The 13937-nt window shown below is 55.2% G+C and overlaps 1 protein-coding gene across 1 annotated transcript; it reads left to right on the top strand.

Annotated features, from left to right (window-relative positions):
• Positions 1–524: 524 nt before the first annotated feature.
• On the top strand, positions 525–8557 carry UPK3A (uroplakin 3A). The gene is given in 7 exon segments (XM_032646098.1): positions 525–625; positions 1586–1636; positions 1639–1740; positions 2616–2895; positions 4423–4505; positions 6399–6531; positions 8208–8557. Coding segments are annotated over 7 exon segments (861 nt in total). The 5' UTR covers positions 525–573; the 3' UTR covers positions 8368–8557.
• The last annotated feature ends 5380 nt before the right edge of the window (positions 8558–13937 follow it).

Here is a 13937-nt window from a genome sequence, read left to right as displayed (position 1 = left end):
CCCACCTGCAGCCTTGGCGAGTCCCTGGCCTCCCGGGGCCTTGGCCTTGCGCCTGTGAACTGAAGGGCCACACCAGAGGTCTTCAGACAGCTCACAGACCCAGGACTTCCAGGTTTTCCATGACACCACTTTCACCCGTTAACCCTTTTCATCTTCACAAGAGCCCAGTGAGTGGCACGTAGTAGGGTTTCCATAAATAGAATTCAATAAAGGAATCAGCGTCCTCACTTTACAGTGTGGAAAGTAAGGCTCAAAGAGGGCGTGGTTTGCCCTCAAGGTCTCACTAGGCGAGAGACACCCTGAAAGCGCCGCTCCAGCCTCGGCACACAGTAGGAGCTTCGGTCAGGGGACGGGGAAGGTCCCACCGGGATGGATTTGGGCCCTGAGCACCTCGCGGTCCGGGGGAGCCCGGGGCGGGGTTTATGCAAATATCCCGCGAGGAGGCGGAAGATTGGCTGGCTGCGGCGGGGGCGGGGCGCGCCGGGGGCCCCGGGCGGACAGGTGCGCGGCGGGAGAGGCGCGGTGCACGCTCGCCCCCTGGACCGCCCGCCCTGTCGCAGCTTCTCTCAGGCTATGCCTCCGCTCTGGGTCCTGCTGGCCCTCGGCTGCCTGCGACTTGGCTCAGGTAAACAGCGGATGAGAGGAGGGGGCTGTGCCCGGGGAGGGCGGGCAGCTGTGTCCCGGCGCGTGTCCTGCACCCTGATCCTCCTGAAGGGTCCCCAGAGGAGCCTGGACGGAAAGTGGCATCAGGAATGGGAACTTATTCCCTCCAGGAATGGGCACAGATGCCTCCTCTGTGCCAGGCCCTGTGCAGGCTCTGGGGACCCAGATATTAATAATAATAGCCAATGTTGATTAATAAGCTTCTTCTGATGGGGATTCGAGGGCTCTGTGTTGGGTGCTGCAAGAGAAACACAGGGGACTGTGGGAGAGCAGAGAAGGGACTGGACTAGACTCATGGTGATGCTTGGACTCAGGACACGGAGGGATATTTCATGTGAAGGGGCAGTATGGGCAAGTTCAGGGAGGAGAGGGGTGGCATTGTCTATCCTGAGAACCTCCCACCCGTTGTCCATCGGTGTGACCGGAGCATGAGGTCAGGGGGTGTGCATGGAGGGGAGGCTGGAGACCTACGAGGCAAGGCCCAGAGCTTCAGGACCTCACTGCCCCTCCAGAGAGGCTGGACCGTGTTGGAGGGCAGTGGGGAGCCAGGAAGGGGCCCAGCAGGAGAGGGACGCGGTCAGATTTGCACGATAGAGCGCAGAGGATGGGGAGGGCTGTTTCCTAGGGTCCAGGTGAAGAGGGTGGACTCAGACCGGGATGACGGGGTGGAGAGGTGCATAGGAGGAGCAATGGGGTTCTTGGTGACTGAATGTCTGTTGGGGGGAGCGAGAGAGAAGTAGTTCAGCTGGATTTCCTGGTTCTAGTCAGGATGGCTGGGTGGGGACGGGGATGCTGCCCTGTCTGCAGAGGTGTGTGTGTGTGTGTGTGTGTGTGTGTGTGTGTGTGTGCGCGCGCGCAGAGCATGCCCGTGGGTGTGGACAGTTCTGCTGGGGGTCAGCCCCTGGCCTCATTGCTCCTCCAGGTGTGAACCTCCAGCCCCAGCTGGCTAGTGTGACCTTCGCCACCAGCAACCCACACTCACCACCGTGGCCTTGGAAAAGCCTCTCTGCATGTTTGACAGCCCGGCGGCCCTCCATGGCACCTACGAGGTGTACCTCTATGTCCTGGTCAACTCGGGTAAGGGTCCTGCTTCCTCTGGGCTGCTCTGAAAGGGGCTTTGAGCTGTCTGCAGGCAGGAGGGAAGGAGACAGGTAGAGGGGTGCTCCATCCCTGCAGTTAAACCACCCATGCACCTCACTGACATGCACTGGTACCCGCTGTGTGCCAGCCCTGGGCTGGGTGATTGCGGTCCCAGACGTGCATCTGCCCTGGAGGGACATCCAGTCTAGTGGGGGGAATGATAACAGCATCCAGCACTGAGTACTTACATCGTGCTTCCTGCTTCGCACACCTTAGAGCTGATAGTTACAACCTGCCTGCAAGGTTAACTGTTAGGATGCTCATCACAGGGGCAAATAATCGGGGCTCAGAGAGGCTGAGCAACTCATGGGAGCTCCCGGAGCTGGAGAGCAAATCAGATTCTCTGGTCCTCAAGCTCAAGTCCTGCCCAAGGCTTCCCGCGTTAGTTCAAGATCGGTGTTTGGGACGGAAGCCACGCATTCGGGCTTGCTGGCTCTGGGCCAGCCCCGACCTGTCCACTGGCAGCAACCCTGGGATCTGAGAGTGGGGACCCGATGACGACCTCTTACGTTTCTAGCCAGCAGCCATTTACAGCAGCTCCTGTGGGGTCATCATTTTATTCTTTCAGCAAAAGACTGCCTACCTGCGCCCAATCCCAATGAGCAGGCACTGTGAGGCATTTTCCTCTCATCTCACAGAGGGTCCAGAGAGGTAAAGTGAGTGGTCCAAGATCACCCAGCAAGTAAGGAAGAGACCCCAGGGCCCAGTGCAGCACTGGCGCAGAGAGGATGCTTAGGGACGTTTGTTGAATGACTGAGTGAGTGACTAAGCTGGGGTGGCCAGGAACCTCACTCCCGGCACTGCCTCTACAGCCAGCTTCAGGAACGCCTCTGTGCAGGACAGCACCAAGGCCCCACTCAGCTCGACGTTCCAGCAAACAGAGGGAGGGAGGACAGGCCCCTACAAGGCGGCGGCCTTTGACCTGACCCCCTGCAGTGACCTGCCCAGCTTGGATGCTGTCAGGGATGTGTCCCGGGCCTCGGAGATCCTGAACGCATACCTGGTCAGGGTGGGCACCAATGGGACTTGCCTGTCTGACCCCAACTTCTGGGGCCTCTGCAACCCACCCCTGTCAGCAGCCACGGAATACAGGTGGGTGTGAACGGCTGCGGGAGAGGGGCAGGTGTGCCCCAGCCCCGACGTGGGGCGACCTAGAACCGGTGAAGTGTGAGAAGCCACATTTCTCCTGGCCTACCACATGCCAGGACCGTCCCGGGTGCCATAAAGGATTCCTGGCTTCCTGGACTCGTGACCGTGCACAGGGTCCTGCGCTCAGAAGGACCCCCTCTTGGCTCAATGCTCTGCCACTGCCATCTTGAAATTCTTAACTTTTAAACTAGGGGCCGCATTTTCCTTTTTACACTGGGCCCTACGAGTTGTGCACCTGGTCCTGGCCCATCACCCATGTGGCAGTTCGTTTGACAGGGAAGGAGCTGTGGTCCAGAGAGGGAAGGGGGTCACCTCGAGAAAGGCTGGGGCTCAGTGCAAAGACTTCTCCCGCCTCCCTGCAGCGCGCCCTTTCGTGGCCCACCCATGAAAGGGTGCGCTTGCAGGGAGCACACAGCGGCTCATTTTCACGCGTATTTCCTGAGCATCTTCTCTGTGCCGAGCTGGGGGCTCAGCCCTGACCCAGGGCCAGGCGTCTTACCCAGTGCCAAGCCTTGATTACACTCACCCCTGTTACCATGGAGACGCCTAGGTTGGGGTCTCTGTACCCTCTAGGCCACATCTGGGGCCCAGGCCATCCCTTACCTCCATCCTCTCACAGGGCTCAGCCCTCCTCTGGCCTCGGCCACTGGGCAGGACCTGAGTTCTGGCTGTCCTCGCCCCCACCCTCAACCCTTACTTCTGACCTTGGTCTTAACGTGGGAAAACTTCTCCCTCCTACTTGAGCCCACCCTACCTAGGGGACACAGGGCACACATCCCAGCCTCTGGAATTCTCATCTTCAAACCTAGAGAAGCAGGGATTAAGCAAAACACTGGATGCTACAAAGATTTTAAGGGTCTTCATTTTTTTTTAAGTGTCAGTCTAGAGGCTGTTGATTTCTTTGATCTCAGAACATCCATCATTTTTAACTGAGGGTGAAGAAGACCTAAAGTAGGCCATGGGTATTCTGTACTGTGTCACCTGATCTCCCTTTATGTTTTGTAACACTTGATTGGGATTTTCTGCTTATAAAGTTAGCCTTTATCACAGGGCATGGGGGTTGCACGTGAATATTATTCCTTTTTTTTTTTTAAGTCGCTTTTGTGAGACCAGGGACCAGGCTGGGAATAGAGGAAGGCAAAAATGCAAGAAGGACAGATGGGTCAATACTCAGCAAATCTGCTATGTGCACAATATATACGGCAGAGAAACAGAGGGGCTCCCGGAGAGAGAGCCTAGGCTCCGACGGCTTCGTGGATGAGGTGGCATCTGAGCTGTGGAAACACGTGGGCAAAGGAGCTGCCAATGCAAAGTCCAGCAGCATCCTGTTGCCAGAGCCCCCCACCGCCTCACTGGGGCCACCTAGATCTCCATCTCCTATGCGTCCCAGCTCTGCCCCGGTCCCTCCCCCTCCCTGTGGCAGAGGCTCACAGGATGGAGAGAAGTCATCCCTGCTCCATTTCCTTCCAGATTCAAGTACGTCCTGGTCAATATGTCCACAGGCTTGGTACAGGACCAGACCCTGTGGTCGGACCCCATCCGCACCAACCGACGTAAGTGGTGGAAGTGAGCTGGGAGTGGTCCTCAAGGGAACCCAGGGAACCACGCTCATGCTGTCACTTGGAAAAGTCTCCCCAGATACAGGCAGGTTATTGGGTTATGAGGAAAATGCATCTTAAAATAGTTTAACCCAAGACTGCATCCTCCCTCCCTCCCTCCCTCCCTCCCTCAAGGACCAGGTGCCATGACAGAGGAAGGTTGAGGATTTGCAGGTGTTTGGGCTGGCCGGCTGGGTGGGTGTAACCGAAGACAGAGTCAGCCGGCACTTCCAGCCCTGATGGTGCATTTGCCTCCAAAGGGCTCAGCGTTTATCCTGCATTTAGACCCTAACGAGCCCCCTTGTTGAGCCCTCACAAGGACAGCATCATTATTCTGTAAGGTGGTTCCAGAGGCACCTTAGCCACGGGGGCATGAGCCCTGGAGGCAGCAGGAGTGCCATTCTCCTATGGTTTTTCTGAAATGGGGGGTCTTGCAGGCCCAGGCACCTGCCGGTGGTCCTGCCCTGTTCCCCCTCAAGCCTCCATCTGAGTTCTCAACACAGATCCCAGGCTTATACACACCTAATCACGTCTGCTGAACCTTAGGGGCGGCAGAAGAGATTTCCTACGGTAATTTGACGACCTGTGACCCTAACTTTAGAACTCCCTGCGAATTCCCTGGCAGTCCAGACTCGGCACTTTCACTTCAGCTGTCCTGGGTTCGATCCCTGGTCGGGGGGCTAAGATCCCACAAGCTGCGGGGCACAGCCAAAAAAAAACAATTCCCCTGCCACCCATGGTAATCTTACGGGCCAGTTAGGGCTCTGTGAGGTTGCCTGAGGTCACACGGCTAGTGAAGGTGTAGCTGGGCAGGCATGCATGTGGCTGGAGGCTCCTTCCTACCCTCTGCTCACCCCTCCAATGGCACGCCCATGCTTTGTGGTCCCACTGAAACAGCACTGCCCTAGGACCGAGAGCCCCAAGTTCAAGCCCAGCGTCTGAGCCTCACTGCTGGGTGGGACCTCAGTTTTCCCATCTGAAAACTGGGAAGAAGAATCCTTGCTCTGCTTCTTCAGCAGGGTTCCTTCGGGTAATCCAGATAAAAACGCCAGGCCCAGCTCTCTCGGGCAGGGAGATAGACCTACAGGCTTGAGGCTGGAGTCTGAGTGCCCTTGAACAGGAACTCAATCTCCCTGAGCTGCAGGGAGCAATCTGCAGAACGGGGGTCTCACGGGATTTACAGGAGACACTGGATGAAAAGTGGCCACAGCTCACAGTGGGACCTATAAATGGTTTGTCCACTTAGTTCCTAAAGGGTGACACTGGCCAGAGCAGAGGGAGGGCACAGTCCTCCTGACTCCGTTAGACTGGGGACCTTTGCTCCGCCTTTATTTTGTTTATAATCTGTATCCCATCCGTCTCGGAAGACTTGAGTCAGTTCACAATTTAAAATTATGCAAAAAGACAGTTAAAAGAGGGTGAGAGGGCTTCCCTGGTGGCGCAGTGGCTGAGAGTCCGCCTGCCGGTGCAGGGGGCACGAGTTCGTGCCCCGGTCCGGGAAGATCCCACGTGCCGCGGAGCGGCTGGGCCCGTGAGCCATGGCCGCTGAGCCTGCGCGTCCGGAGCCTGTGCTCCGCAGCGGGAGAGGCCACAACAGTGAGAGGCCCGCGTACCGCAAAAAAAAAAAAAAAAAGAAAGAGGGTGAGAGCAGACACGCAAGAGAAAGTTGGGGAGTGGGATGTAGTAGCAAGTCAGATAATTTCACCTGAAACCCAGGGAGAGGCACTGACCTGGGTCCTCGCTTCATCCCTGAGATTTTAGGCTTCCAGGGCAGGGGGCCCCCTGTGTGTCCCTGGGAGGAGGCTGAGGGGTGCAGCGTCTGGAGAGTAACCAGCCTGCATCCCACAGTCGCTCCGTACTCGGCGATCGACACGTGGCCGGGCCGGCGGAGCGGGGGTATGATTGTCATCGCGTCCATCCTGGGCTCCCTGCCCTTCTTCTTGCTTATTGGCTTTGCTGGCGCCATTGTCCTCAGCCTCGTGTGAGTACCCGCCAGTTGTGGGGAGGCGCGGACAGGGCTTGGGGACACACTCCACCAGAAGGGTCTTCTGAGGTGGGGAGAGCCCGGGAGCAAGAGAGCTGCCTTCCACCCTGGGTGGGGTGGGGTCTAGTGAGAGGGGAGCAGGGTCCTGAGGTGTCCAAGGTCAAGTCTTCAGCTGGGTAGGGGGTTGCTGAGCACTGGGGCTTTGTGGGCAGATCCTAACTCTTACACAGCTGTGCGTCTTGGGCAAGTATCTTATCCTTCTATGCCTCAGTTTCCTCTTCTGGAAAATGGAGATTCTAATCAATATTATCTGCCTCATGGAGTTTCGAGGGTTAAGTAAAATATTCCCTATAGAGTCCTCAGGGCAGTACCCAGGTACTAAATGGGTATTAGCTTCTGTTGTCATTGTAATTCACTCACTTGCAGTACAGATGGGGAAACTGAGGCCTGAGGGGGGAAGGGTGGCCCAGGGTCACACCCCCAGGTAAAACAGAGCTGGACCAGAGCTCCTGAGTCTCCTGGTGCCACTACCAACTCTGATGTGCATCTATTTAGATCAGGACTGGAGGTGTCCCATGGGGTGTCTGGAGCAGCTAATGGGGCTGCCTGGTGGGAAGACAGGAATCCACTAATCCTGGGAGGATGGAGCAGGGGGTGAATCAAGGCAGCCGCAGGTGCAGCTGCCATGAGAATCCAGAAGAGGGCAGGGCAGATCCTACCTGGAGCATCAGGGTGGGCTTCCTGGAGGAAGGAACAGCAGGAACAAATTTTTATCAGGACTGGGATGAATTGAAAACTCACATGCAGTGTGCATCTCAGCAAGAGAGGCGGGAGACCCAGGCGGCTTTAAAGATGGGGGGCGGGAGGGGGGGTTGCCTGTCCCAGCGCGGGTGGAGAGAGTGGATGGACAAGCTCCTTGGAGTAGGTGAAATTACATGGAAAGGTAGAGATTAGTCAGGCAGGAAAAGACGTGGGGTGGGTGAAGGATGGAGTAGGGAGTGGGCAGTGAACTTGGAAATCAAATTGCCCTCTGACATTTAAGTTAAAAACGCAGATAATAGATGAGATTAGCCACCAAGAGAGTGGTCTGTCTGGCCAGACCTGGGAGCAGTCGGGATGTGGTGATGTCCTTCTCTCCCTTTGGGCGGCACCCTGATCTGGCACCAAGGTCCTGTTATCTGACTTTAGCCTGGCTCTTCCATTCGTCCCTCCTACCATCCCCACCCCAGCTCCAGCTGCACACAACTTCCCACTCTTTCCCCACTCCCTAGTCCTTCCTATCAAATGCCTGGAATACCTTTCTGTGCCTCCACTCTCCTCCTTTAAGGCCAGATTAACTGCCCCCTCCTCCAGGAAGCCCTCCAGTGGACTCGTCCACTCTGTCTGGTCATTGTGTGCTGTGGTCTGTCTCCCCATACAATCTTAGCTCTTTGGGGACATTTGTCCAGCTCACGGTAAGACCAGTAAATTGTTCACACAATTCCAAAAGAGTGACACTTTTCTTATCCCAGGGCCTGGCACACAGTAAGTGCTCTGGAAAGATTGGTCTATTGAATGAAGGCCTAAGGTGACCTCTGTGAAAGCAATGTCTAAGTAGAAAGGTCCCTGACCAGCTGAGGGGTTGGGGTTTGCTCTGCGCCCCTAACCCCGGCACTGTTCATCTCCTCCGTCAGGGACGTGGGCAGTGCTGACGGGGAAACAGCCCACGACTCCCAGATCACGCAGGAGGCCATCCCGAAGTCCCTGGGGACCTCGGAGCCCTCGTACACGTCTGTGAACCGGGGGCCGCCCCTGGACAGGGCCAAGGTGTATGCCAGCAAGCTCCAGGACTGAGCCCGGATGCCGCTTCTGGGCAGCCACAGTCTCCCCGAGGGGCTTGCTCAGGGGTCTGCAGGGGGCCATGTTCACACCCTGACCCCAACCAAGGCGAACACAGGGCCTGTTGGTCCAACTGCAGGAAAGCACTTAATAAAATCTTCCCAAGATTTTGAGTTCAATAAAGACTTACAGAATGAATGAGTGAGATGCTGAATGAGTCGTCATTTTGAGGGTTTGCATTGTTTCTCTGGAGGGTGGGGGCAGGGGGCTAATTTTCAGTCAAAGCGAAGGTGGAGAGGGTAAGGAAATCAGGGCTGTTAGGGCACTGGGGTTGTCTGAGTCTCAGGCTCCTCCGGAAGATGGGCAATCAGCACCTCCCCTGAGGGCTTCGCGTGAGCTTCAGGGATTATTAGATGCCGTTTTGGGGTTTGCTGGCTGTGAGGTACCAGAAGCTGATCTGGGCCCAGGGTACGGCTCTGCTGGCAGCTCGTCCTGTCCCCCCCACCAACCCTGTATTCAGCTCTTTCTCTTTGGGGCTCAGTTTCCTCATCTGTAAAATGGGCTGATGTAAACAGTTAATTTCAGGGCCATGCACTTCTGGGTCCCTTCATAGCTTTCTCTGAGGACCCCCCCACAGGCAGGCAAAAGAGGCTGCAGGACACAGGGGAGGGGCACCAAGTCCTCCTGGGGGGCAGACAGGCTCTCCCAGTCCTGGGTCTGTGAGTCTCTGCTCAGATAACTCAATTCTGTCTTCTGAGCCAGGTAGCAAGACTGCTTTCCTTTCTGGGATGTGCAAAACAAGTCAGTCCCACTTCCCATCACTGAAAGAAGAGGTTTGTCAGGGTACTTCCCCAGCGGTCCAGTGGTTAAGACTCCGTGCGTCCAGTGCAGGGGGCGCAGGTTTGATCCCTGGCTGGGGAACTAAGATCCCACATGCCAAGCGGTGTGACCAAAACAAAAAAGAAGAGGTCTGTCAGATCAGGGTTGGTTAAAGAAAGGACGCTACCTGACAGCAGGCTGATGGGGTGCTCTCAGGGCACCAGATCACGGATGCTGAGACATGTCCAGATGCACCAGAGGGGGCCATAGCTGACAAGGCAGGAGGCCTTTGGCCCCTTTGGAATGGCATTCAGGCCCCTTCTGTGCAGCACAGGGGAGGGGAGGATAAACCTTCATCTTTGGGCAGCATGGGGTTGGGGGGTGAGCTTGGATTCGAAGGCAGAAGCCAAGCCTTGGCCAGCTTCCAGCCAGTTCTATCCAGTCTGCAGAATAACCCAAGCTGGTGGGCGGGGGTGGGTGGGAGAGGCTGGGCTTGGCTCATGGATTCTGGGCTGGACTCAAGCTTCACAGAAACTTCTAATTATAAATACCCACAGAAGCAATTTTTCTAGCTCACTTCTCAGATTCTGAAGGATCCTCTCCTCCCATGACTGAGCTGGCAGGGCCTTCAGAGCTGAGCTTTCCACCTCCACACCGATGCTGCTTCACCTTCCCTCCCATCTCAATCATGGTTCATCAATGAGCTGATCACTGTAGACATGCTGTGTGACTTGGGGCAAGGAAGTACCCTCTCTGGGCTCCTCTGACCTCATCTGTGCAAAGAGAGTCAGAATGTTTGTGAAGGTTGCTCCAAAACAGGTGATTTTTTCTGAGATCTAATCAATCACGAGGTGATGTCATTCAGTTAAATCCAACCAAGCCCTGAGCTCCAGGCTTGGGAAAACTCAGAGCCACCCATCTGGTCAGAATAGAAATGCACAGAGGAATTGTCAAAGCAGAGCCCTGGACAGAGCATGGTCTGTCCTTCGACACACACTTCAGTCCAGAAATGCTAGAAATGCTGTAAGAATCAGAGGTAGGATTCCCCTCCCCACCCAACCAGGGCTGGCATAGCCAGGAGGGCTTCCTGGAGGAGGAGGTGATTTTCTCAACTTTTCTCAACATATAACCTTTTGAGATTTTTTTTTTTTCTGGCAGCTTAATTCCCTTGGGGCCCATCCAAGTTGTTGCAGGTATCAACAGTGCATTCCTTTTTATTGCTGAGTAAGTGTCCCGTGATGTAAATGGACCACAGTTTGTGTATCTGTTCTCCCACTGAAGGACATTTGAGCTGTTTTCAGTTTTTAGCTGTTATGAATACAGCTGCTATGAACATGTATGTAAAGTTTTTACATGAACATAATTTTAATTTTTCTGGGGTGAATACCTGAGTGCTCTTGCTGGGTTGCATGGGAAGTGCATGTTTCCTTTTTTTTAGTTTATTTTTGGCTGTGTTGGGTCTTTGTTGCTGCACGTAGGCTTTCTCTAGTTGCAGTGAGCGGGGGCTACTCTTCGTTGCGGTGCTCGGGCTTCTCATTGTGGTGGCTTCTCTTGTTGCACAGCATGGGCTCTAGGTGCGTGGGCTTCAGTAGTGGTGGCTCGTGGGCTCTAGAGCGCAGGCTCAGTAGCTGTGGCGCACGGGATTAGTTGCTCCTCCGCACGTGGGATCTTCCCGGACCAGGACTCGAACCCGTGTCCCCTGCATTGGCAGGCAGATTCTTAACCACTGCGCCACCAGGGAAGTACAGCACTATTTTTTATTTTAGCCATTCTGATAGGTGTGTAGTGGTTGTATGCCTTCACGTTCCCACACACAGTGTGGGAGTTCCAGTTCCTCCACATCTTCTGCAACACTTGGTATGGTCAGGCTTTTAAATGCTGGCCATTCTGGTGGTGTGTAGTGGTTTTGATTTGCATTTCCCCATAATAATGTTGAACACCTTTTCAGGTCCTTATTTGCCGTTCATATATTTTCCTTGATGAAACGTGTTCAAAGCTTTTGCTCAGTTTCTAAAAACTGGGTTGTTCGTTTATTATTGAGTCATGCGTTCTTAGTATATTTTAGATTGGGTCCTTAGTCAGATACGTGTTTTGCAAATTGCTCCCAGCCTGTGTTTTGCCCTTTTATTTTCATAGTGGTGTCTGTCCCTGATCCAACTTCCCTTTTCTTTATAGCCTCCCCACGCCCTGACACGTGTTTTTTTTCTTTATAAATTTTAATAATGGTTATTTTTTTAAAATTAATTAATTTTTGGCTGCATTAGATCTTCATTGCTGTGTGTGGGCTTTCTCTAGTTGTGGCGAGCGGGAGCTACTTTTCCTTGCAGTGCGTGGGCTGCTCATTGCAGTGGCTTCTCACTGCAGTGGCTTCTCTTGCCGCAGAGCATGGGCCTAGGCATGTGACATGTGTTTATTGCCCTTTTCTCTTCTACACTGTCAGCTCCATGAGGGCAGGGGCTATTTTCCTGCTGTGTCCTCAGCTCCTAGGAGGTATTCATGCTGGTCCCCCTAGCCTTATCATGGCTGCTGGGGAGCAGTGGCTTGGATTGGTGAGCCGAGACCTCAGAGTGGCTTGTTGCAAACTTCCAGGCCAGGGGTGAGGAGGCCTGAGCTGGGGCCTGGGTGTGGGCAGACGGAACAGCAGAGAAGGAGGGCCAGAGAGGCTTCTCCAAGCTTCCCTCCTCCCTTCTCCTGCCAGCAAAGCCGTCCTGCTAGCTACACACGCCCCACCGGCTGCCCAGCACTGGCAGCCTGCCCAGACATAGGTACAGCACCAGGAGTTTCTACAGGAAATTGATGTGGGGGAAGGTAGGGGAACTCCCTGGCGGTCCAGTGGTTAGAACTCCGTGTTTTTGCTGCCAGGAACTAAAATCCCACAAGCCCGTACGGGGCGTAGTGTGTGTTATCTCCGTTATCTATGTAGGGTGTGGTCCAGAGGTATGCATACCTCAGGCCTTTACACCCGTGCAGGGCATCTTTGTGTTATGATGTGGGTCTTTCCATGGCAACAGAACAACAACTTCCTTTCTAGGATGGAAGGATTGTCAGCTCATCCCTGATGTCTTTTCCCTCTTCCGGGGCCCCGCCTGTGACTCTGTCCCTTTTCTCCATTCTGCCAACACCATGCCCTTTCTGTAGCCAGGGATGTCCTGCAGCAGTTCCCAGCAGTTGCCTACCCTCCAGCTTGGCCTGGTTACTGTAAGTCTTCAGTGTCTGTTTTTCAGTCTGCTAAAGGGAAATAATAATACCTACCGCATAGGACGACTGATGGTGCGGTAAGATGCATATGGAGAGTTAAGCACGTGGCACGTGGTAGGTGCTCAATAAACAGTAGTGTAAACACGCACACAAAAGCACGTCCGCGAGAGCAACTTCTGCACAGAAGTGAGTGGGGTCTGTCCAGGGAACAGAGCCTTGTGGGTTCACGCATACACATATTCACTCCTGGGTTCAGTACACGCTGAATGAGATGTGCTCACACCCGTGGGTGGAGGCTGGGATGCGGACTTCTACACCCTGCAGCGCCCACACCATGTGACATACATCCGCACCCCAGCACCATGCCGGCTCTGTGTCTACCTGCCCCGCCACTGCCTTATCTGCTCTGAGAGTGTGCAACGGGCCAGGTGGCAGTGCCTCCCAGTAATTTTCCACAGCTTGAGAGAAGCTGTGTCTCTCTTGGATATGGGGGAGGGGAGGGGAAGGCATTGTTCCCAAGGTGTCCCTTCTGCTGGCTTTGTCCTTGTAAGGCTGCCTAGCTGAGCTTTTGGGTGGAGGGGCTGAGACTTCCAGCCTGCACCTCGCCTGGAGCTGAAATGATTACTCTAGCTCCAACGTCCTGGCACACCCTGCCCGGGCCCCCCGCTGTGCCTTGGGTCTGACCTCTGACAGCACCGAGCCCACAGGGTTCTGTTTATCAAGGTCCACGCTGGGGCCTGGGGGCCTTGAGGGCAGGGGCTGTCTCCTACAGATCCAGGTGTAAGCATATAGGTTAGGCGGTCCCCAGAGAAAGAGAACCAGGCATGGCTTTTTTTTTTTTGCGGTATGCGGGCCTCTCACTGTTGTGGCCTCTCCCGTTGCGGAGCACAGGCTCCGGACGCGCAGGCTCAGCGGCCACGGCTCATGGGCCCAGCCGCTCCGCGGCATGTGGGATCTTCCCGGACCGGGGCACGAACACGTGTCCCCTGCATCGGCAGGCGGACTCTCAACCACTGCGCCACCAGGGAAGCCCTAGTTGTGTCTATTGGCTCCACGTTCACCAAGAGGTGAACCCGGTTTTCGGGTAACACAGGTGCCCAGCACTCAGCACAGGTGCTCCGGAAGTGAATTGCACTGTGTTCCGACCCTGGGTACAGGGCATTAGGAGCTGCAGGCAGTGGTGGTTAAATGTGCCTCAGCTTCCTCATCTGGAATAATAACGATGGCGACTTCCTCACCTTGTTCCAAGAACTAAAGGAACACAGGTAAGTGCCTGGCACCACATAGGAAGCCCACCTCTGCTCCTCCTTCACTCCTGACTCACTGGCCCCCACGGTGTTCGGGGCTCTGGGGCCCCAAAAGTTCACAGGCTTTTGAAACTTACAAGCACGACTTCCCTCAGGAATGGGAGGCTCCCTGTAGGCTGGGGGTGGGGTGGGGTTTGTTAGCCAACTTTAAAACCCGCGGGGGGTGGGGGTGGGGGGATGGGGGGGTGCTGAGGAGAGAGGAAATAGCCATTAACTCTGGCTTGCTTGGGCAAGGCAGGGCAGGGAGGGCGGACTCAGGAA

Source organism: Phocoena sinus, chromosome 10 (genome assembly GCF_008692025.1).
Source record: "Phocoena sinus isolate mPhoSin1 chromosome 10, mPhoSin1.pri, whole genome shotgun sequence".
Classification (NCBI taxonomy): Eukaryota; Metazoa; Chordata; class Mammalia; order Artiodactyla; family Phocoenidae; genus Phocoena; species Phocoena sinus.
Note: the sequence above shows the minus strand (reverse complement) of the source record. Positions and strands in the feature narration are given on the sequence as shown.